At 42.1% G+C, this 25,208-nt stretch overlaps 2 protein-coding genes across 3 annotated transcripts; one reads left to right on the forward strand and one right to left on the reverse strand.

The window, feature by feature from the left end:
• Positions 1-8,932: 8,932 nt before the first annotated feature.
• smim29 (small integral membrane protein 29) lies at positions 8,933-14,725 on the forward strand. Its single transcript, XM_080854208.1, has 5 exons — positions 8,933-9,029; positions 9,576-9,890; positions 10,596-10,621; positions 10,746-10,851; positions 12,469-14,725. Exons 2-5 carry the CDS (start codon positions 9,783-9,785, stop codon positions 12,535-12,537), a joined length of 309 nt encoding a protein of 102 aa, XP_080710334.1. The 5' UTR covers positions 8,933-9,029; positions 9,576-9,782; the 3' UTR covers positions 12,538-14,725.
• Positions 14,726-14,964: 239 nt separating this feature from the next.
• Positions 14,965-24,662, reverse strand: LOC308377520 (uncharacterized protein). 2 transcript variants are annotated; one of them, XM_080854210.1, is made up of 5 exons: positions 24,600-24,662; positions 23,330-23,436; positions 20,952-21,041; positions 19,880-19,936; positions 14,965-17,243 (listed from the first exon to the last, which is right to left on the reverse strand). In XM_080854210.1, exons 2-5 carry the CDS (start codon positions 23,417-23,419, stop codon positions 17,178-17,180), a joined length of 303 nt encoding a protein of 100 aa, XP_080710336.1. In that variant the 5' UTR covers positions 23,420-23,436; positions 24,600-24,662; the 3' UTR covers positions 14,965-17,177. The 2 variants fall into 2 exon arrangements, with proteins under 2 accessions (XP_080710336.1, XP_080710335.1); XM_080854209.1 differs by lacking the exon at positions 24,600-24,662 and adding an exon at positions 23,959-24,021.
• Positions 24,663-25,208: the final 546 nt, after the last annotated feature.

Below are 25,208 nucleotides of genomic sequence, written 5' to 3' on the forward strand. Positions count from 1 at the left end.
GCTCATTAAATAAACCTGACGTCTGTCAGATAGATTCTTTGGAATAAGTGTTTATTTGTCTTTTTTTTTACAAAAAAAAAACAAACCCAAATCTCTGCACTGGGGCCTTATTAACCTTCCCAATTATGTTATTGTAGTAATATGCACTGCCTTTTCAGTGACTAATTACATTAGTAAGTAACTCTACATTTTCCTATCACTACACTGTTGATAAAAGCTGTTTCTTTCATAGACATGAAACAATTATGTAAAATCTTATCAAACACATTAGTCTACATAACATAATGCGTTGAAGCATATTTATAAAACACGTAGCATTACATATACGTACACTCACCGGCCACTGAATTAGGTACACCTGGCTAGTACCCTTTTCCATATTGTCATGAGAGCATCACGCAGTTGCAGCAGATTTGTCGGCTGCACATCCATGATGCAAATCTCCCCCTGACAGGAGGGGCACCCGGGGTGGTCTTCTGCTGCTGTAGCCCATCTGCTTCAAGGTTCGTGTTGTGCGTTCAGAGACTCTCTTCTGCATACCTTGGTTGTAACAAGTGGATATTTCAGTTACTGTTGCATTTCTATCATCTTGAACCAGTCGGGCCATTCTCCTCTGACCTCTGGCATCAACCAGACATTTTCGCCCAGTGAAGTGCCGCTCACTGGATTTGTTTTCTTTTTCGGACCATTCTCTGTAACCCTAGAGATGGTGGTTCGTGAAAATCCCAGTAGATCAGCAGTTTGTGAAATACTCAGACCAGCCTGTCTGGCACCAACAACCAGGCCACGTTCAAAGTGACTCGAATCCCCTTTCTTCGCCATTCTGATGTTAGGTTTGAATTTAAGATTCTCTTGTCTTGACCATGTTTACATGCCTAAGTGCATTGAGTTTCTGCCAAGTGATTGGCTGATTAGATATTTACTTTAACGAGCAGTTGAAACGGTGTACCTAATGTAGTGGCCTGTGAGTGTATATATATATACTGCATGAAGATATCTCCCTAAGATACCAACCAGTCCAGGTGCTGTCAAGTATTGAATTTCATTGTCATTGAAAGAATGACATTAGTTGTTTTCCTCAGTGTATCACTTTACAAAGCTGTGAACACATGTTTCGAGACATGTAATTATAATTTCATTAATACTATTTAACAAATATGAAATTAAATAGTAATCCTTAATGGTAATTAATTATGAGTTTAATTAGGTATTCACTATTTATATTTACATTTAGGTGGTATATGTTTTGTAACATTAGGTTAATATATGAGACAAGTATTAGTCTAATTATAGATTGATGGAGGATCAGAATGACCCTATTCCCAAACTAGGTAGCTAGTTTAATACTGTTGGGTTCAATATTTCTGGCCTATTCTAAGAGGCTATGTTTACCCTCAGATGCTGCATAATCTACAAAGAAGAACAAGAGGTACACTTTAATGGAACCCATTTTAGGTTTTTCTCTGTCACTCACTTGCTTGTTGTTCAGCCTGTTGTTTTTTATTATTATTATTGACTGGATACAAAGAACACTGTACCTACAGCCCAAGCGATCTTTGGAGGATAATAAAGCCTAATCTCATGATTGATGCACTGTCTGACTAGCCACCCAGACTCACAACGCTTTCTAGGAAAAAGGATGAGGGGAGGGGTGTTATGTGCTCTGAGAGTAATGAAAAAAGAATCTGATTTCGTATTCACCATCCGATTCCCACAAAACAAAACATTCTCCCATTTTCCATTATTTCCTTAAAAAGCCATGAAGTAATGATGATACGATATACAAGAGTGCACTCAAATTTTTGTTTTGTGCCAGAAAATAAAATATCTTGATGAATGAAACTTCAGAAGGTTCTAAAATAAAGGTTTAATTCCTTTCGAGGTAAATTTCACGTCATGGTTCTGTGAACTTTGAACAAGTTCAAGTTGTCTTGAAACATGCTCTTGTCTTACAGTTTGACTTTAAATAACACACAAACATAATGTAGAGCACAGTTTTGAGAAGAGATCCTCACCTGCGCCAACAGAGAGGTGGATATGAGACCGAAGCAGCACAGCGCGAACTGTACCACTGATCTGGATGCAATCCAGAGAGAATGTTTATCTGTGAAAGGTGACAAGAGATTCAAATGTTCCTTCACAGAAGTACCTAATTTGGTAGTCTAATGTGTAACAGGCTTCTCATAGAGAAAAATCACAACAGAAGTTTGTGAGGAAAATCACATGCAAATGAAGTGGGTTATCCATTGTAGGTAATGGGATGATGGTGTCATTTCAGGATACAGGCTGTCACCGTTCTCGCGTGCGTTTTCCCAGTGATGGTGTCTCTTAGTGTTTAACAAAGAGTCTAAAGGTACACCTTACTGAAGTTGTGTATTTTTTTTTTTACGTGTGTCCCAAACCATTTCTATTCACAACGTCCAACGAACCAATTACCTGACACCAACAGAGGGCAAGAAGGCAGCCGCAGTGGATGTGTGTGCCGTGTGTGCCGTGTGTGTGTGAGATTGTGCACACATGCTCCTGTGTACTCCTGACACACTCCTTTCCTGGAAGAGGGATTCTGAGAGCAGCCCCCCCCCCCCCCTTCCGCCCCCCCCCCCCCCCCCGATCTGATTCCGTCTAAAAGGTCTTCAGCACTCACAGCTCAGAGAGTGAGGGAGAGACACACACACACACACAGCTCAAAGAGCGAGGGAGACACACACACCCACACACAGCTCAAAGAGTGAGGGACACACACAGCTCAGAGAGCAAGGGAGAGACACAGCAAAGGAAAGAAATACAGCAAAGAGAGGGAGAAAAAGCTGAGCAGTTTCTTTTTTATACTTGAGAAGGCCTTTTATCTTGTGCAGATTGTACTTTTTCCCCACAGATGTATAAACAATGTGTGTGGAGAGGGTTGGCACCAGGGGCGATTTTAGGATCTGGTCTTTAGGGGGGCCCAGCCCCCAGTGCTCACAGAGGCACATTATTTCTCGCTATATGAGGTGAACTAGTTAATTTATACATTTTCGAGCTGCAGTATTAGATTTGCTTTGAGTAGTGTTTCCCCCTGCAACAGTCAATTTTAAACTCTTCATTTCAAAAGACTGGCTTGAGATGGGTAACAGAGAGACTGAGACAAATATACCTGACAAAGGCGGAATAAAGATCTGTCCACTCACATCCCATTCACTTCACACAAAAACATACAGTAATAAGAACTAAGTGACTAGTATCTAAGCAACCTACTTCGGAAGAACCATCGGTCAGATTTTCCCAATTTTCATTAACATCTCAAAATGTCCGGTTTAACGTCGGGGAATTGCACTCGGCCGCACTCTTGACCAATGTTCCCTCTAATTTTTTTCAGCACTGAGCAAATATTTTTTATTCTGAGCGCACATTTCAGCACTGTGAGCAATTCGTAAACCACGCGATCTTACGAAAATGACCACGAGCCTGCGTTTGCCATAGGTTTCCAAAAAAGATGACAGCAAATACATCAATATGTCTACAAGGTTGATATTTATTCAATATCCTTTATAATGGCTGGACTTTGGAACATTTTAATGACGGTGTTTTATCAGTCAGTTTAGTTGAACTTAAAGAATCTTTGGTTGAAATGAAATAAGGTTTAGGGAGGTTATGACTGGTTCACTGGTTATGAATGATAATGATATATACAAAATAAAAGTATCCAAGTTGTTTAGTCATTTCTCAGCAGGTACAACATTTAAGTAGACCTTCATTGAAAGAAAAATGCTAATGCAGTGCTTTACAATAAATATAGTAATTATGGTGTACTTTTTCCTAAAGGGAACCTTTATAAAAAATGTAATAACTGGAGTGGTTTGCAACAAACTAAGCTACAAAACATGTCATTTGAATTACATTGAGGGAGCTAGGCCTATCTGGCTGTTTGGCTCATCTTGTCTGCAGGCCTATGGAAGACACACCTTTCTGACTAAACATATGTCAAAATGTTGTTGCAGTTATCAAGATCACTTTGAATAGGGCCTTATAGGTCTAATTGAAAATATTGGAAATTTCTACCTCAAATCTTCTCGCCTCACGAGTTTGTCTTAGTGGCATTCATTAGACTTAAACCGCTTTCACAGTCGGCGCTAGATGCTTGGAATGTGCCACAAATGTCGAAGTTGTAGGCCTACCAGATCTGAAAAATGCTCACTTTTCAGCGACCACCTCAATAACCATGAACTTGAATTCGACAAATGCGTCCCGGGACCGCATATTATGCTTCCTCCAGAAGCGCTTCGAACCCTTTCGCCAGACGTCACACGTCATTCAGCGGGCATCCAAGTGCTCACAAACTTTAAGGACAAACAGAATAATGTCACTTTTGTTCACTGCACGTTTTCCCACTAGCGAACTCTTTTCGCGTTTGCCTCCGAGCATATCTAAATATGTCTGAAAGTTTTATCCTACCTTAGTCAGTTTGGATTATTTCATGTAGCCGCTCATGTTTTAAACGTTAGGCAGACCTTTTTCTGGGGCACCTGCTCTGCCTTTCTTTTCGTCATGGTAGCCTATAACTGCTGGAGCAGAGACCGGCAAGAGAGCTAAAGGAAATGTTGTATGTAAACATTCTAACGCACATCCGGCTTGGTTGTCAGACAAGTCAGTATTTGAAATGTTTATTACCTAGCCTACATCCCCTTTGATGCTCAGATTTTGCGCGGGCTCTTCGACTGGCCTGCGCGTCGAATGTAGTTGATAAGTGGACGAGTCATAAGCCTCGTTTGAAGCAGCATTGCCAGACATACAAGGTTGCCAGATTGGCCAGTGCAACCAAAGTATTGCGCGATGGCAGAGCATGATTTTCGCATAATATAATATTTTTAAAATGTGCTGAGCCAGGTGGGGCCAAGCTATCTCACGGTGGGGCCATGGCCCCACTAAAAATAGCCTAAACTCGCCCCTGGTTGGCACGTTACTGGAACTCATAAATGATTACATAATTGTGCTACTGAATGATGGCATTTGAAGACCATCTTTTCTGTGACACTTCCTTTGTACAATTGTCACCATTTAAAATGTTCCTTAAGCTCAAGAGTAACTGCACCCCTTGAAAAATACTGTATACTTGTGTTATCATTTTGACCTCTTTGATGTGAATTGCAAGTCCTTAACTGCATTCAACTGGGTTATTTTATTGGTGGTGGGTTTTCAAGGTTGATATGCTGTTATTGTGAATCACTGTGTTTTTGCTCAATGCAGCAGACTTGATAATTCTATTCTTGTTCATGACCAGTAGCCAGGAATGGTGTGGGCTTAGGGGCAACCACCATCAGCAGGTTCAAGAACTAACCCTGTTAAACTCTTTGCATTACTGGCTTTTCTTAAGGAAGGGACTGGTCATTTTTCATGAAGTAATGGGCCTATTGGAGAAACAGATTTAGCAGAAAGACAAGAGACAGAGAGGCCAACAATAGGATTTATTTACTTTTAACAGGTTAAAAGTACAAATAGTCGTATCAGTTCCACGAATACTACATTTTATAGTAAATAACTTTTTCACGTTACCACACTGGCTTAATTATAAAAAAAACAAATGACTATTTTTGTACTTTGTGCAATCGATGTTTTTTGTTTGTGGGGAAAGTGTGCCCCCATGGCAAGAATCCACACGGTAAGCATCTACTAAGACCTTACTTGGAACAGCTCGTGTTTTTCATGGTATGCTATTCTGGGTAAATATGATCTCATCTTTGCCTCTGTTGTGAAATCACAAGTAAGAACCTTAAGGATTTCTGAACCTACAAATAGCTATGCAGTTAAGCCATAAACAGACTCTGGGAACTACTGAAAGCTTCATTCAGAAATGACCAAGAAAGGCGTTGTATCGAGAGGATAAAAGGAAAACAGGAAAAAGCAAAACCACAAAAACACAGCCAAAGAGTCAATGAAATGTTCACCTGAAATATGCCCAGCGCATACCTCATCTCTCCCTTCTCCTGACTGGTGTATGGTTCTAAACATGGTTCTCAGCACCAATGCAAAACATCCACCTCACATGATCAGTTGTCCTAACTCTGGTCCCCTTTCTAACTTCCTGCTCTTTTCCTCCTCACTGCAGAGTAAAATGATCCCAATGGCAGGCTGATATGACAGAGGGCCATCTGTTTACCCAGAGACCCTGCTCTATATCCCATGCGGGGGCAAGAGCTGGAGGGGGGTGAAGGGAGGGGGGACTCACAGCTGGTGAGGGGTGGGGGGGAGGGGAGGGTGGATAAGGAGGGGAACCTGCCTTACCCTTCTGTGTATTCTTTTTCTGGGAATGGGGGAGAAATGCTTCTGGGAGACATTCTGCTTTTTTTTTTCTTCTTTCTTTTTTCCTCTCTTCTCACTATGTGGACCACCATATAAACCCCATGACCTTGGCCATGGCCACGTGCTAATGCAGTACAGTGAGACTGACAGGAAGTGAGAGAAAGGCTTCCTCCATAAGGCCACTCAGACTAGCCATTTGTAAGTACGGCAAGACAAGCAGAAGCACCTGATTAGTCCCAGTGTAGTAAGGTCACTGATATTCTTAGTCTTTGTTTCTTGTATTGGAAAAACTTGAATCCAATTCTACACAAAGGCTATAGGGATAAATAAGAATAAATACATTTGATATATATTATATGTATACATAGATGTTTGAAATACTTAATATTAAGCTATTGAGGTAAACACACACAGGTCTCTCTCTCTGTCAGACATCTCTCTCTCTCTCTCTCTCTCTCTCTCTCTCTGTCAGACACGTATAATAACATTATGAGCCTCTCAGAGGCAAAAATAATCAGTTTACTTTGTCCCATGGGATTACATCGATAGTTGTTTTGCAGTTAGAGATAGACAGACATAGTTCTTGTCCCTACTAAAAAATAAGACCTAAAAAGATGGGAAAATAGGGCTCAGGCTAAAAACTCTGTTAGGATGTCCACTGAGATTCAAAAGTAGATTGACAGAAAGACAAACAAACTAAATGTATATACTTGCCTCCCTTGTCTATCCAGTTATAACATATAAGGTCAGAAATCATAGAGAGTGCATTCAGTGGTGCCAAGGTTCAACCATGCCAAAATAGTTTCATTTTAGTCTCAGATTTCCAAGGGAAACCTTGTCAATACTGTCACATATTTCTGTCTTTCTACTCTTCCTTGAGTCTGCAGGTACCAGCTTTTATCACGATGAGCTCACCTGAAAAGCAATATTAACTTTCTGTCACTGACCAAAACTTCAAATCACCCTTTACTGTGTGAACACTCTCTTGAATGGATTCACTCACAATGTCAGATATGTAAGATTATGTAACATTCTGAAAGATTATGGGATGTTTGTGTTCAATTAACCTGCATTGTGTTTCCCTGTACTGCACTTTGGCCTCACACACCAGAGTACTAATTATCTTAGAAAACATTAGCAAACTTAATAACATCAGGGAAGGCATGCAAATACACATTATAAAAATCCAACTCCCAGTGTGTAAAGTCATTCAGGTCCTGCAGCAAATCTGCACGTTAAAGCGGGTCAATAGCTTGGTTTTTCCTGCTCAGGAGTCCGAGCTGTGAGTGCAGCCCCGTAATTGTGAACATGTATTTGAGTTTTGTGAATTTGTAGGTTAAAGTTCACCAAACATGAACTTTCATAGGCAGTGAAATTGCTCTGCTAGACATGCAGGGTTATCGAGGCAGAGTAAGACAGCTTCATGAGGTGCCATGAAGCTGAAAACATCGACTAGTGGTTTAGGTATTTGGTTCATCAAGTAATCCAATATTTTGTGCAAACTATCACTGATAATATCTTTTGTACTTGTAATTTCTGTTTTGAATAATTCTGTTAGTCAGGTTATTTGAACTGAAGGTTTGATATAACGTTTTCTTGGTGAATGGAACGTAGTATTAAAAGGCCCTCCTTGAAAAGCTAAATTGTGTTAACTGGTTAACAAAAACATCACAGAAACCTTGAGAAACCTACTGTTCAGTTTTTTGGGATGCCTCACTCCTGTACATTTGGCAGGCCTAGGACTTGTACTATTTGGCATCTGTCTTTAATTTCAAATTTCCTCATTAAATCAATAACAGATATCTGGAATGCAAATTCATGTGAATGATTACAAAATTAGATTCACACACACGGGTGAGGGCTGAGGGAGGTGGGCCGACAATTTCATGACGTAGGTAGGCCTTATCCCAAACGGTTGACTCCATGTCAGCATCAGCCTGGCAAGGTTCAGGAAGATGAACAGTAGATGGCGTGTCGGGCTATTTTTAACCAATTTTTATATATTTTTTTGTAATTTTGTCAATATTAACACCAGCATTTTTGTATTTCATCATAGCACAGTCATATCTAGTTTACAGCTCAAAAAATACATTGAAGTGTGCAGTGCCTCTTCAAAAAAGCTTTCTTAAAATACAGCAATAAGTATATAATTCCTTAAATATTGTATTGTTTTAACAGCCGATTACACTCACAAATCCTTGTACGTCAAGCCTAGAGCACTGGGAGGACATATTATACCAATGTTAATCACTTCAGTTTCACAACAGCAGGTTAGAGCAAACCAGATGGCCTTTGGCGACACCTGGCGAAAACAGACTTCACAACATGCGACGTAAGCATTAGATTTGACAGATAGCTCCTATTGGCCGCAAGCTTCTGTCAACGCCCACTCCTCTTATTTCTCTCTCTTGTTTTTCTTCCTGGTTTCAAGAAACGCATTCAGGTGAGTGCCCGTATGATTCCTGCCTCTTTCGGTTTTTTCTTCCTTTGGCGGTATGAATAAAGATGAACGACACAGGCATTTGCAGCATAAGTGACCTATAATCAGGAATATGTTGTTGGTAACAATAGGTCGCACAAGGAATTCAGTTAGGCTGTGACTGCGGAATTGTGTTGTCGTTAACGCTGAAGCTAAATCACTCTAGTCAGATGACATTGGATCTTTGCTGTAAAGACCAGTACGCCTGGTCAGTTTGATTGATGTCTGACTGTTAACTTCTAACCAGAAACAAGGCAAATTAACGATATAGAAGGTTTGTTGACTAGGAAAATCACCTCCAAATATGATATAATCAACAATATAATCCAGCCTGAGAGGCCAAAACGAACGGATGTATGCTAGTTCCTAACTTTAGCTGTTTGTGGATACCTAGCCACTAATATAATTTTGGACATTATTTAAGACTAATGTACGGTAAACCCAATTTCAATTTAAGGTAATGAAGCTTATTTACAGTTATTCAATTAATGCAAAATCACTTCATAGTTTTAAGTATGACCTGAATGGGGTTTTATTTGATTGGTGTTTATTTAGTTTGCAGAGGTTTAGTGGTTTTAAATGATAACTCAAATGGTAATTTAAGATATGTTCTATGTGATTTTCTAGTAATCCTTTAGCAATTTGTTTTAAAGATAGCAGACCAAGAAATTATTACATCAGCTTTAATTCCATACCCCATTTTCCAGTCATGAAAATAACAAACTCCCCCCACCATGACCAACCAGTCCAACAGTCATTCTCCACATGTCTTTCTCCCTCTGTACTTTCTCCCCACCCCCTCCTCCTCCCTTTAAAACAGATTTCACACTGATTAGTGAGAGGGCTCAGACCATGTGGAAGTCACATGAATCCCAACGATGAGGCGTAGACAACAGGGAGGAAACCTGAGGAGCGCGCTGCCTCACAAATGCTCCACTAGTGAGGGGGACGAGGCTCACCACTGCTAAAACCAGGGGTGCACCCCCCTTCCCTCCTCCCCTTCCTCCTACCCCCCTCGGATCGCACCATGAACTCTACCACACAACCTCCCTCCATCGCAGACAAAGACGTGGCGGTGGGCTACGTGCTGGTCCCCTTCTTCCTCGTCACCATCATCGGGATTGTGGCCGCAGTGGTAAGGGGGCTAAGCTGAGGGTCTAGCTGACAGAGCTGTATGGAGGGCTTGCTGTATGTGTACGTCAGGAATCGTGCCACTAGTCACTAGAGTATAGATGACTCATTGAGCTGAGGGTTTTTCTAATAGGAGGTGTCTGTCTGTGTGTGTGTGTGTGTGTGTGTGTGTGTGTGTGTGTGTGTGTGTGTGTGTTTGCGACGTGGCTGTGTGGCAGTCGGAGACTTGAGCGAAGAATGCTGAATCACATGATGGATATGACTCAAATGAGTTAGCCTGTAATGAGGTGCACACACAACAATTCATTATTGTAGTTTGCAGCAGGAAAGCTAGCTTGAGCATTACATTCAATCTATGCATGCTCTGTTTTCGGTTAGAGATGTGCTCAAAATCATTCAAATGCAGACAAGCTTTCTTTTGTAAACTAGGTGCGTTGAACAGTGAACATTCCAGAGATGTTCTGCCCTAAAGTTAGACAGCAAGGCTCAGTCCTTAACCGGTCCAAAACCCGAGAGGGGCCTGAAGGCGGGGATTGGACACTCAGAATGAACGGGGGAGTGGGCAAACTGTGTTTAAATCTCCAACTAACCCAGTTGACTAACATGTCAGATAATGTAGCTACAATCTTAAATTGTCACATTGATTCCACTGAGCGAGCTGGTATTTAGTGAACAGGAACATGTGAAGTGACTTCTGCTTTGATTGCAGGTGCTGTACATCAGGAGGAAGCGAAGGTGAATTTCCCCTTGATTTACCTCATTCCAACATTACAGTGGTACATATTGTTACTGTATTCGTAATGACACAGCGCAGATGTAGATTGGATATCACATTGACTTTGATTGTTCCTGTTTAAAGGCTCGACCGGCTCCGCCACCAGCTGCTTCCAGTTTACACGTATGACCCTTCAGAGGAAGTCAACGAAGCCGAACAGGAAATGCTCTGGAGGGAAGAGGATACTAAGGTGGGTGAACATTGTCGTGAAATAGGTGTGTTGTCCAAAACAGCGTAACACTGGCATAACTAATGTGCAAGCAGGGTTCTTTGAACTTGGCACGAAGACTAGCATACTCAGGCTAAATCACGGGTGGATACTCATCGTCAATCGCCATCTTCATTAGCTGCAGGGAGTTGAGCTCAACGATGGCAGCAGTAAAGGACCCCTATATATATTAGAGCTGGTTACAATGCAAGGCTTCATTGTTTAGATCCGGTCAACAGGAAAATGATCCGACATTTAAATACTCCTCCATTTGATTGGCATGGAAGTAAAAGCAGGCCCTAATAGTGCAGTTGTTAGCTTGCTTGCTATCTGTTAGAATCTTCCTGCAAAGTGTGTTGGTATCAATGATTTTGAGCTAAACTGTGCTCTAGTCGACTAAAAACACCTTATCCACTCCATAACCGCTTAGATGTTTGCTTTTTTTCAGTTATAAAAATATGAACCAATGTCTTTTGTCTTTTATGCCCCCCCATACCCCATCCTGTTGGTCACTGAAGGTGAACAAACCACATAGTCTTCAAAGCAATATACAACTTCAGAATTGTGTTGGAATTGATTGAATTGGAATCAGCTTAATAGACAGAACCGCTGTGTTGACTGCCAAAATGCACCACTACATGTAGTCTTCACGCGCAGTCGCACATTGGTTCATATCATACTGCATGAAAGGACAGATTGTGTCTGGTGAAATCATAGTGGCTGAATCTGGACCTCTTTCTATTTAAGTGCTGCGATACTCAAAGCGGCACAGTTTGCATGTTAGAACTCATATCAGACCTACTTAAAGTTGCCAGGCAACAAGATGATTTGGAAGTTCTTCTGTGATGGATTAGATCCATAATGAGTGCCCTTTACTGCTCGGGAAAGAAAAGCCAGAGGATGTGTTGCCGACGCTCAGTGTGGAGATGTGGGCTGAGGATTCTGAGAGGGTTAAAACATTGTTTAGTTTAAATATATGACCTATCCAAGCAATGTGGTTTTTGCATGTTATCACTCTTTTGAAATGGACTCTTGTGCAACATGAAAGGGACCTGCAGTTTGGAGCGGGGGTGTTGGAGTGCAGTTTGGAGCGGGGATGCATGGAGTGCATGGAATAAGCTTTTTTCTATGCGTGCAGCAAGTGGCAGTGTAGCACTGTACTTCTCAGGGCAGTCATTTATTTTTCTCTCTCTATCCAGAATTGCTACTTTATTTACCTCACATTTTCATGAAGTGATTTGCTCTATTCATACATGTTATCCTTTATTTTCAATGTGTCTTGTATCCCTGAAATTTTGCATTGTGAAAGCTATTGGAGGTTGATGTATTAGACTAAGTTTTTTTGTTGTGTATGCAAAGGCTTTATAGATGCACCTTCTATACTGATGGGAAGACTGAAGGTTGCCTTTTATGCTCATGACCTTGTCATGTTTAAATACTGACTGCCATTGCAAAGAAAATGGAGATATTTCAATGATGCATTTATAGCTGTATCCTGGTTTTACTGGTTTATCTCCGCTACATTGGCGGAGAGACAGGTGGCTGCAGAAACTCTAACATTAACCCTCATGTCCTTCCCAACTCTTCCTGTGTGCTCAGGTAGTGCAAAGCTGGGTGAGAAACTACCAACAAGAGCGCCCTCTGTTAATGAAAGAAGCTCAAGGATGAGGGGGCGGCCGGCATCCGTCGCCATCATGCCAACTGCACACTCTAGGCGGCGACATGCCCCGGCCGCCGCGATCAGTGAGGGCCCCAGGTATCCGCTGAAGAGCAGGAATGTTGTTGCACTGATGGCACTTTCGCCTGATCACCGCTCTGTGTTTTTCTTTACCCCACCAAAACCTCACCTGTCCTCATTTCAACCGCGTCTCTTCATAGGAGGCAAAAAACCACTGCTGTTACGCGTTCCTGTATATTGTTCAAACTTTCTGTTAGTGGCACATTTACCTTGTTACTTGTGTTGAGAGGATTTTACTTGCATTGTGTTAGTTTATTTGTTTGTTTGTTTGTTACATGTTTATTTATGGAATATTTTTATCATGTGTTAATGTGTTGTTGACTACTGAAACCTGGGGGAACCCATTTAAGCATAGGCGCGGTTAGGTAGTGTACTCTGACTGATTCTAAAGCGCTAGGACAAAGTCATTATATGAAGAATAAATCCTTTATCTACCCCTCCTAAGGCAGCGTGTGCACAAATATGGTGACGTGTCTGAGCCTTTTGAGTGCAATTAAGCTATAGACTTTTAATTCCGCATTAAAATAGTTAGATGCTAAAAGTCGCAAGTATTTCCCCTAGGACTGCGTTATGGAGGTTAAGTGATTTTGAAGGAGTCTTTGAAGGAGGCGGATGCTGAGTTGAGTCTGGGTGCTGCCTGGGGAGAAAGGGGCCTGTATCCCAAAGGAGGGTGGGTGGGCTGTCTCTATCTCTGTCCTTCCGTGTGTCTATCCACCCTCAGTGTCTCTGGCTCTGTCCTTCCCTGCCGTGTCTATCCACCATATCCCGTTTGAGTGCTGCGGTGACTAGCTGTGGAAGAATGTCCTGCTGAGGGGCACGGCACTTAGAGCCTCATAAGGATGGCTGCAGCATCCGCTCTGTGGCATACCACTGGCCTGAGTGGGCTCAGCCATCAGGAAAAGTCCTTCTGCGTGGCACGAAGAACACCAACAGGAAAAAAAAAAGTGACTCACCTTGTTCAAAAGCATGCCCCCCCCCCCAAAGAATGAACATGCTTGGTTTGCTAATTTGTGAAAGGAGAAGAATGTTCTTTTGGCTGCCATGGGGGTCAGATACTAAATAGACCTGCACCAAAAAAGACTGTTTCAGAACAAACATACAGGTGCAGGCATCTGCGTATAACACTCCATGGAAATTGCTGGAAGAAAAGCTAAAGCTAAAGCTATTTAAGGAAACTGCCGTATGTCTCTCATACTGGATTCTTCTGCTGAGTGAACAGGAAGACTCGTCTCAGCTTTGCACTGCAGTCCATGACAGACATGCACCCGAGGGCCTGGATACACAGGAACCAATAAAAAGGCCTTGGAATGGGATTGGTCTTGATTTCGATTTTAATGGGAAGAATCTACAAATGAAACAGTGTAAGATACTGTAATGTAACAGTTTACAGTCTTATGGGATTAAAGCTCTGACAAGCAATACAGTTAAGGATTTTTGAGCAGAACAGTATTTGCCCTCTCACATGCAATATTTGAGCTAATTCAAGAGTTCTAAAGAAAAGATTGCTTGGGTCTCCCCTTGTTATTCTTCATAATTTGAGACAAGACATTCTAAAGTCTGTTTCCAACACTTACTCAGTACAGTTTGTCTGAATTGCTTTGGCACATTATGAAACATATTTAATATTCTGAAAACCAGACTCAATCATATTTTTTTTTCTGCAACTGTGTACCATTTTGTAGGGATGTAACTATTTTACCCGGTCAATCGTTTTTCCTCAAAAACAGACCCATTTTATGTAATCATGCATTGTGAAGGCTAGGTCTCACTCTGGGATGATGTGTCCAGTTGTGCCTTTTTGGTCTTTCTCAATTTAGGTAGGTTGCATGAAGCCAGTTTACCACATTTTGTGTTCCTTCCCATTTTGCATAAATATACACAATAATGGTGGAAAGGTTTTAAGACATTTTACAGTGTCGACAATAATTGTGCCAAAGTAATTTAGAGACTGTGAGATGAATGGTCACAGTACATATTAATGGGAATGTCATGCCAATGCAATTTAACAGAAGACTACATCAAATCAAACATGACTACCCAGGTATCTGAATAATCTTGGTTCAGTGAATCAAGGCCCTTCTATAGCATATGACACTTGAATTTGTATGAGTGGAATTGTATGTGAAATAAATAAATAAAATAAACTGTTTTTAGAAAGTCTTGTTATGCTCCAATTTTGTTGTGAAATATCTCTATTTTCCTTCTGAAGATCTATCTGTTTTGTTTGGCTAAATTCATCTAGTTGCATTCAAGTAAATTGTCAGTTTTATATAACTAATTATATCTATGAAACTATAGCTATTTATGAAAATAAATGTAGTACAGCAACACCACAAAAGCACAAAGGGCCAGTGAAAGCAATTACAAACTTTTTAACTTTATTACCATTTTGGAATACAAACTTTGCAGGCCACAATAAAAAATACAGTTTATACAATGAAAAGACTGATCCCAAACAGTGTTTTGTGCATGTGTACTCTACGCATGGATGGAGTCGGTGCACAAGGACAATTCCTTTCAATGGCAAGTCAACGGCCACAGTATACATTTCAAAGATGGCTGCTGCCGACCAGACTGGGACAATTTTACCAAATTGAGACCATGGCCTGTTGTCACTACATTGTCAAACCATTAATACATGATAATCCAAACCAAAGCTGGCTTTCAGTGCACCACAGTATATCTAATTAGAAAACTAAACACAAAACCGCTAAACTACCAAAATCTGTGAACATATTTAGCCCAAAGAAACAAAAAAAGATTTGTCTTACAGACATGATGCAGTCATTTACGGTGTGTGTTATTTCCACAGACCAATCATGAAAAGCTTTTGTACTTTCTGTTTTGTTTTGTTTTTATTGTTTTTTTTTAAAAAGCTTAGCATATTAAGTCCAAAAATGTTAGACAAAAAAAACTAACACACAATGATACAGACGTTGTACTTAAATCATTGCACGCTCCTCACCCAGGCTGCTCTAAGACCAGCTGGATCTAATATGGTATAAGTAAGCTGTTGTCAAGTGAGGTATGAGTTTGCAGACCTGTGCCAGAGAGCACTAGGTCCCATTGCAGTATTCCGGGTTTTTATGTCCGAGTTTGTAGCAGCATAAGTTCTGTGGAGAGATCACTGGACTGTGATCCCCTTTCCCTGACACGGAGAAGAAAAACCTTTCCAGAAGCACTAAAAAAAAATTATATACCAAGCCTTTTACCAAGAGCAGGCAGGACATTTCACAAACATGAGATACAGCCCAATATGCTGCCTTCTTGTGGAAAAACCAGAACATCCACTTCTTGTACACCGTGGCCAACACTTAAGAGGACGTCTAAAGCAGGTAAGGAGTTGCAAGACATGGAATGGTCCACCATTTCACACCTAGTAAAAAAAACATGACACCAGCTACTCAAGAACAGTCCAGTCGAGAAAAAAGTGAACACACAGCTTGCCAACATGACAGCAGGGGTCAGGTGCCAACATAATGTGGATGGAAATAAACCTCTTCAGCCCCTGCACTAGGATGGTCTTGCTGACCATTTGCATGTCTGTAAGCATGTTTCTGTGTGTGTTTTTTAATCGTGTGAGAGACGTACCATAGCTCTGGGCTGCATTAAAGTAATGAAACGCCACACTACACAGTAAGGGTGACGGTGCGAACAGAAGCTATAAAGGGCAGTGACACGAAGGCCTGTTGCAAGCCAAGTGTTGCTGTGGCGACTCATGAACAGACACACACTAGTTGTCGAAACAGGTCAACAACAAAGCGTAGAGCCCCACATCGGTCTGTACAAGCGTTCTCGATTGCAGTTTTCTAGGCTTTTTCAGAAGCGATTATGTGTTATTAGATGGAAGATGGCTTGAATTGACACCTGGGCATTAAAACAGTGGAAAACTGGTCAGGGTTTATAAAAGGTTGCACTGAGAATGAGGCAAAAAAAATAAAAACTACCATATGCAAAAACTTTGCTCTTCTACGAAGAAGATAAAGTGAATATTATTTCGAATAACTACACCACAAACACACATCAAATTAAAAACAAAGAGTAGGTAAAGTCACCTTTGTCCAGTATAAAATGACATTAATGGTTCACACACCCAAACCAACCAGCTCGGATTCAGATACTTGTGTAGAAGGATAACAGAAAATAAGCAGAGAGCAGAAAAGCTGTCCTGCGATCTGTCGCTTCTAAAACTGTCAAATGCAAAATATCCCATAACAGTAATCATTTAGGCCTAAAAGACTCAACGGAACAGAACCGTCGCCAGGTACACAGACATTAACATTTGATATATGCTGATAACCCAGAGTGAACAGAACTCCCATATACACAAACATTGAGCCGTGATAAATGTATGGATTTACATCGCCTAGTTGCGTCTTCCAGTGGTGTCGCAGAGGAAAAGTCAAATGCATGAGTTCTGTGCGAACCCCCCGTTGGAATACGGGAGTGAGAGAAGACCGAGGTTAGCGACAGGAGAGAGGTTAGGGTGGCTCTGGGGTAAGAGTTTCAGTCCAGATCTGGCTGGCAGGAAGCCGTCATATTATATTGTGAGGTAGTATAAGTTGCATGGTTACTGTTCTTCCTCTTCTTCCTCCTCCTCCTCAGAGGATTCCTTGGAGGCCTGTTCCTCTTTCTCCTGGACAAAAAAAATACAAAAACAGAAAAAAAGAAATGGCTTAGAATCATTTATTGGAGGCTGTGACATACCCTTACCAATGATGTTGTTTTGGTTTGAAATTAGCTGGGTACATGGATGGTACATTACGTGATCCCGACCGCCACTGGCCTATTGCGTTGCGTTTTTACAATGAGCGTAACCCGAATACAAATGCACCAAAATTCATAGGTTGGCCTACCGGGATGGTGTGGGGGCTTTAAAACTAAAACGTTAAACCATGCTAAAACCAGTGGTATGCAGCACCTATCAATTCATGGACAGCGGATACAGACCTCCAGTGTGAAAACAGATGTCTTATCCCCAGGGGTTGTAGCGTAATCATTAGCACCCCCAACCTCAGTGTCCAAAGGTACGGGTTTGAGTCCAGTGACTGGGTACACGTTTATAAAACTGCAGAACAAGCAACACACCTATCACCTGTGCACAGGCTACTTTGCTAAGTTTATGTCCACGGATGACACCCAAACATACAGTTCAGTGCATTTCACATTGTTACCAACATCCATCTATGGGCCCTATCAAATAACCCCACTGATGCACATGTTCAACAACCTTAGCTGTAACTAGCTGTAATGCGCACTTCCTCATTGACCAACCAAACACAGCAAAAAACAATTATGATGGTAGAAGCACTTAGAAAGTCTTCTGGAGCATTTCAAACCACATAACGCCAGGAAGATACGTTTTTGACATCCTACATTTATTTTAAATGGACAGCTAACATAATGCACTGGAACAAATGGATTGCTTCCGACTGTGGGTCAAGGAATCTACATCGTCACACTTAATAACTAACTTTACACACAGCTTTCAAGTATCAGTGCCGATCTTCATCCATCAACTGGTGATCAGTGTCGATCTTCATCTATAAACGGTTATTAAGTGCTCTGCTATTAAAACGTACTTAAAAGCAACTAAAATCATTATCATCATATTCATTTCCTACACCAAACAAATAAAAAAAAAAACCTTAATGAATTCTTTCTGTGAACTGTTGGCTTAATGGATCCCACATGAGTCATGAAGTGAGTCAGGCTGAGCTGTCACACACACACACACACACACCTCCCACCACCTACCCACTCTTCCTTCCTCTCTCCCACACACCCTCCGCCCACCCGCCCGCCTGCCTCTCATTTGCCTCCTCCTCCGCTGGGGCTGCTGCCTTTCATTCATAAAAACCAGTGCCCAGTTTCGTGGGTAGCCAGGGGTCATTCCACTCGGTGACTAAAGCGGGTCTTGGCACGGCCCCCAGACAGCTGGACGCGAGCTGCTGTGTGCTCCTTCAATAAGGAGTGGAAACGTGCAGGAGGGCAGCGCACCGTTTTCAGCCTTGTGTACACAGAGAGAGATCCTGCCCCAGGGTTCATCGCTACGTGTTGGATTTACTCTGAATGTATGCAGTCAGTACTGTGGTAAGAAATCAGATCATTCAGCTGGCAAGGACTTCTGAACTAAGTTGAACTGAATGGAAGACTTACAAATGGGTTAACTGGATTGCAGACACAAGTGTTACCACAGCCAAATAAATAAATAATCTCACCGAATTAGTTGGTTAATGCATTAGCAAAATCATCTAAAATAGAGCTCTGGAATATGGAAACTCTGTTCTGGACAGTAAATGACCTGGAAGCTGGAAGGGGAAACAGGAAGTGGAGACCTGCTTCTCCAGGGTGGCTCAGTTTGGCAGAACACCCCGTGACTCAGGGCAAAAGGATTTCTATGGGCACTTTCTAAATGAGTATAAACATGTGGGAGAGTCGAAAGGAGGGGGGGGGGAGCAGTATTTAGTTTCATGCGACAGGAATTAGTTGAAAAGGAAAGCTTGTGATGACTAAAGAATGAGTCTTCGAGGAAAGGGATAACAAAGAAGTGGGGATAAACACTGTAGTTGAGTTGTATGCTCCCTAAAATAATTTCACAGGCAACACAAACACAAGGAGATTAATCGTAAATGCCTTTTAGAGCACACACTACCCATCTGTCAACATAATAACTCAACGCTTAATCGCATGAACTGCTGAAGCTACTCAGTGCACTCAAAATTTGACACATTGAGACACCTTAACCACCGCTTAGTATTTAATTTAAACATTTAGCAGTACACCTTTACCTTGCAATAGAAATAAGGTACCTTTGCTAACTGTGCTTTTTTACCATTTGCCTAAAAATGACATGCATCCAGCTCCAGCTTTTCAAAATGGATATGCAATGTCTCATTAAAGAGAACATTAGTCATCCGGTGACTCATGTCTGTTAGTGTACCATATACGTGTGTGTGTGTGTGTGTGTGTGTGTGTGTGTGTGTGTGTGTGTGTGTGTGTGTGTGTGTGTGTGTGTGTGCACTTGCATGTGTGCAAAGGGGAGGCTGGGGTGAAATCTCTCCAAATGCAAATGTTTTCATCCATTACCATGGGCAACAGAACCTCTACACACAAACACACCTTCCAGCAACAAACGGCTTGGCAGCACAGGCGACCTGTTTAGCAGGCGGTTCGATGAAAAGGGTGTGCATCGCATCGCAGTTGTAATATGATCAGTGTAACATTTTCTCTTTTCTTTATTGGCTAGGAGAGGAAAGTTCAAGTCCTTACCACCTTCTTGGGTCTTCCTCTGCGTTTCATCCCTGCAGATGCTGGTGCTGCAGCTTTCTGTTAGAGCAAAAGAGAAAGGAAATGGGAGAGAGAGGAATCAGCTCTACTGACAAATGCAGTCTCACAGACAGACACCAGAGGGAGCTGGTATTTATATTTGCCGGCAGATGGCCTGAGGGCATTGAGTTCAACAGCTTTTATCTTGGAAAGGACAGGAACTGTTCGCGGGGCACTCCAGTTCGCTGGCCACCTGGTCTGGGGTTCAGAGACAGCTGGTGGGACTGGACGAGCTCGACCACCAGCGTCAGCCAACAGACCCTTACTTACACACACTCTGACACACACACGCTGCACTACAATATAGTATACAGGACATATCGCTATGGGAGTGTGAGAGTGTGTGTGTGGGGGGGGGGTTAGCTGTTGTCATGACAACAGTAAATGGAAAAGAATGAGTGGTGGGGAGAGGGAGGAGAGGAGCGCATGTGGAGAGGTGGGGGCTGTCAACTTGGAAACAGTCTTACTGGCTGTGCACCTGCAGGGCAAAACACACACATACACATGCACACACACAGTGCAGGCAGGAAACTCAAGGGCAGAAAGATAGAGAGAATAAACCAGAGTTGGAGTGTTTCGATTTCATCTGAAGAGCTATCGGTAAGAGAATTTTTGACAAAGGGAAACTCCTGACTGTATAATTTCTTCGACAGCTTAGGTGAGAGACATAATGACTGTTAACCCACAACATCCCTTAAAAAAACAGTGTAGGGGAAGAAAAAAAAAAACCTTTATAGCCAAAGTGTACTGTTCTCAAAACATAATTTCAAAGCTCAAATTCTGAAGAAAAAAAAACAGGATGTGAATTGCTTGCTACATTCCATGCATCACCTGCTGCCATCAGCTTGAGTTATATCTGCTAATGTGACCTGTATTTAACCGGGTTCTGCTGGATCAAAATACCTGGTCTTAATTGGATGTCTGAAAGGTAGCTGCTAAGCCTATATTACAGAAACCAACTCAACCCGGCCCCGTGCACATGATCTCCTTAGACAGACTGGCGGCTTGGACTTACTTTGCCCTTGGAGGAAGAGGAGGTCTTGTTCTTGCTGCCCTTTGGCCTCCCTCTGGGCCTCTTTGGAGTCGGAGACCCACTACTAGGCTCCTGGAAAGAAAGACAAGATGAAGATGAGAAACCTCACGTTGTAACAAAAACACGCTGCAAGCCAACCACAAAATGAGACAAATGCACCATGTCATCCTGCAGAGAGGTGTTGATGTCTATGGACACACGGTGTGTGTGTGTGTGTGTGTGTGTGTGTGTGTGTGTTTTAGTCCCACAGTTGGACGTGGTCTGAATATTTCAGTGAGATTGGCGGTGTCTTCTTGCCCCAGCTCCATGACCTGTGGCTCAGACGAACAAACTCTGGCTACCCGCCTGTCTCGTATGCAACGGAAAATGCAGAGGCAACCACAGCGCAGCTTTAACTAGGCCATAGAGGTGGATCCCATTATTGCACTCCATGCACGATGAGTAATGCGACAGGACAGATCGATCTAGATACTGGTGCTGATGGCAGTGGTTGCATTCTTAGTTGACGCAGTGTTAGAGGCAGAGGTGTGAATAATCTGTGGCTTTCCAAAACTGAATCCAGGTTAATATCTTTCGAGGACTGTAATGCAGCGATGCATGCAGTGTTGAAGATTAGCAGAATTATAAACGTTACCTATTTGTTACACTGGGACTCTTCAGCGAGACATATTTTTTCATACATAATTTTACATCAGGTTATGTGAACAGGAGTAGAATTTTAAAGTTGACTACTTAGCACTGCAACACCAGTTTAACTTAACACTTGACTGGCATGTCATGTAGGAATTATGAAATAAAAGGATCTGAGCCAGTATTCTTCAGCCAGGTCCGGGAGTCAAACGTGGGTCACAATATGCAGCTTCTTTGGCAGACAACCTTGTTGCAACACAAAGAAAGCACTGTTCAAGGTCAGTGCAACTGACACCCGTTGCTACTTTAAGACCAACAGGTGGTACACAGTCATGGGTTGCCAAGTTCCATTAAGTGTATTAAGCACTGTGTAAGGGGGCTGAGGCCAAGTTGAGACCAGAAATTGAGACAGGGCTGCAAAAATTAAATAAAAAAAAAATAAAAAAAACTGAGCACATAAAAAAAATCTTTACTAAGTGCACTCTGTATGCGCAAAGAGCAGAGAGTGACTCACGGACAGCAGGGTGGGGGCATGTTGCTAAGAACAAAAGGAGGTGGAAGCACTTGCCACCCATGTTGATGCAGGGGGCATGTAATGGGAGCGAACATGCAGCGCAGGGCAGCGGAGTCAGAGCATGCTGGGGGTGGACAATTGCGAGGGTGCTGGGGCGGAGACTCCTGTTTGGCAAGTCGGTTTATAAAAGCGTGGCATGTGCAAACATGACTTACAAGAGCTTTCAGTTGATAAATGGGAGTGAAGAAAGAAAGCTTTGGCACATATTTTGCATTTCCGTTTGAAAGAATGTACACAGAGCTTTGGGACAAACTCATTTCTTTGAACCGGGCTGGTTGTTCTGCTCAAAGAATAACATATAACCGCTAACCTCACTGTGGTATTAACCAAACAGTCTGAGGTTAAACATACTAGGGATAATATCAGCGTGAGGTTTTACGCAGAAATTATTATTTTAAGTTAATTAATGGATCCAGATATATCTCACAGTACAAGAGGCTTGTATTCCCTTCCCAGACTGACTAAAGTGAACAGCCATTAACAGTCCTGCAACCCAACACCAGCATTAACCTCGGCTTGTGACAGTCACGGCCCAGCCACAGTGTGAGCACCACTGACCCATCCATGCCTGTGCAGCCGAGACACTAGTGCGTTAGTGGAGGTTTGAAAGGTTCAGGTTGCATGCCACAGTCAACCTGCCAGGCTGGATGATCATTACAAATATGCAGGAGGATGTGTGTGAGTGTGAGTGTGAGTGTGAGTGTGAGTGTGAGTGTGAGTGTGAGTGTGAGTGTGAGTGTGAGTGTGAGTGTGGGCTGGGGATGGGGCAGGATGTCCAACATTAACACAGATACACCCTTACACAATAATTACTTATGAACCGAATATATGGATAACTTATAAAAGGTGTATGCCTACATGGGGAATTCCCCATGGGAAAATGTGTATGGTGATCACACCAGAAACACAACTAAATAGAGTCAGCCCTGGGATTGAAGTAGGTAGGAATTTCTGTATCGTGCATAGCAACTACCTGACGACAACCTTTAACAACTAATCACACCCTGACCTACTCATTGAAATAAATCATAATTTTAAGACGTAAAAGGGTGGTATTAGTAAACATTAAACAGTGTTCGCCGGTCACGGCTTACTCATCTTAGCAGCTATGCAAACTGTGACTGTGAATTGATTAGACCATCAAGATGCTCCTCACCTGTGGATGTTTTCTTGGTCTCCCGCGTCCCCTCTTCTCGGCTCCATCCTTCTCCTTCGGAGAAACTGTATCCTTGGCGGAATCACTCATGGTGTCGTATTATAAAACTAAACGAAAAAGGTAAACAATTGCTTTAATACATATGCATCAAAATATGTTTGATACAAAAGCAAGCGAACACTACACACAGAGCGCACAATCTAAAGAAAACAAAAAAGCTATTGTATTGACGATCACATGGTTAACCCTACTATTCCAGCGACAAATGCCTTACACTAAGTTAGCCAGACGCAATTCAGGGACATACATGCGACTTGAAGAGATGAAATGTAGGCTGTGGTAGCCTACGGTTTATTCATTCGAGTAGCCTACATAATCTGAGCGGGTGCACTTAAATAGCCTTGACGTAAATAGCTGTCGCTGCTGAAGATGGGGCTCTAGTCAAGAGCTGGATGTCAGGTGAGCCCTGTAGCTACCGGCTTTCCGAATGTTGACAATATAGTGTAGGGCTACGTCCCGACAAAACGACACCGGAGAGAAGAACCTTGACACTTTAGTATAAAAGTGCTGCAATACATAATTACGTACGAATACAATTACCGATCAGACAAAGATTAAATCTACCCTACCTTCCCGCAGAGCAAAAAAAAATCCTCGCTGGTAAGCTAGCTCCAACAATGCTTGGAAATCAGTTGCTACGGATGCCTCGCAGTTCCATCACGGACCAGAATACGCAATCGAAAACACGGTAGAAGTACAATACGCACAATCACTAGGCGAACATTCTTGTCCCTTTAAATTCGTGCCGGGGAAGCTCATACGCGCACTGTTTCCGCTACTTTTAAGTAAGAACACGACAAAATCTGCTTAATATTGAAATGTTGCATTCCTTAATATGTTTGTGCAACAATGTTGCGATAGCTTTGGTAATTCCTCGCAAAATGGAAAGAAAGGTAATCATTTGTTTATACAAAAGCAAGGTCGCCTTGGACATCGACTGGTGCGTTAATAGGCCTATGTCGAATTCCTCAATATGCCAGTGCAAAGTCAGACCTCATAATCCCTATCATATCCAAATTAGCTAACACTTTCTGATCAGATTTAATCGAAATGGTGCCAGTGCCTTACCAGTGTTGGTCTTGATCTAATGCGCACGTCTTTTGGACTGAAAATATAAGAAGGCTACATAACCCAGCCCTTTAAATCCCTTTGCATTGGGAGTGGAAATAAAGGAGAGAGGGTCACAGAAAGTATGAAATAAATAAATTACCAAATTAAATGCACCCGGTCCTGGAGTCAATCCAAACTGTGCTAAAAATAAAGCACTGTGTCCTCCGAATGAAAGAAAAAAGGCGGCTGCCTGAGGGAGTTTTAGGCAATTTAAGGGGGCTTCCACACGGGAAATAGAACAACGGTAGGCGGAGATATGATAAGTAGGCAGGTCTTTCTGATATCTTCTCACCATGTTTTCATTTCCCCGCCAAATTCTCCTGCGCTCTAACATGTAAATACATGGCCCGTGCTACAAAAACGGACCACCGTGTTTAAACAGTTTTACGTGCTGTGGTGTTCGGATATGTCAGGGTTGAACCTATACACTGTTTACATGTTCCTTATTTATGCTGAATTAACATCAGATGTCATTAATACTTTTGTTATCTTACTACATCATTTTCCACAAATTAGCTCCACAAATTCATTGTTCCCCGGTGTTCATATATCATCATGTACATAGACCTAATATATATGTGTTTTAAATCAGATAGGCCTATATTGTAACCCTATTTCTTTTATAGACGAACAGCAGACAGACATCCCTTGAATGGGGGTCAATGCCCAGAAATCAGTGTGAATTTACACTTCAATTCAGCTCAGTGGG

The sequence above is a fragment of the Sprattus sprattus genome (assembly GCF_963457725.1).
Source record: "Sprattus sprattus genome assembly, chromosome: 16".
Taxonomy (NCBI): Eukaryota; Metazoa; Chordata; class Actinopteri; order Clupeiformes; family Clupeidae; genus Sprattus; species Sprattus sprattus.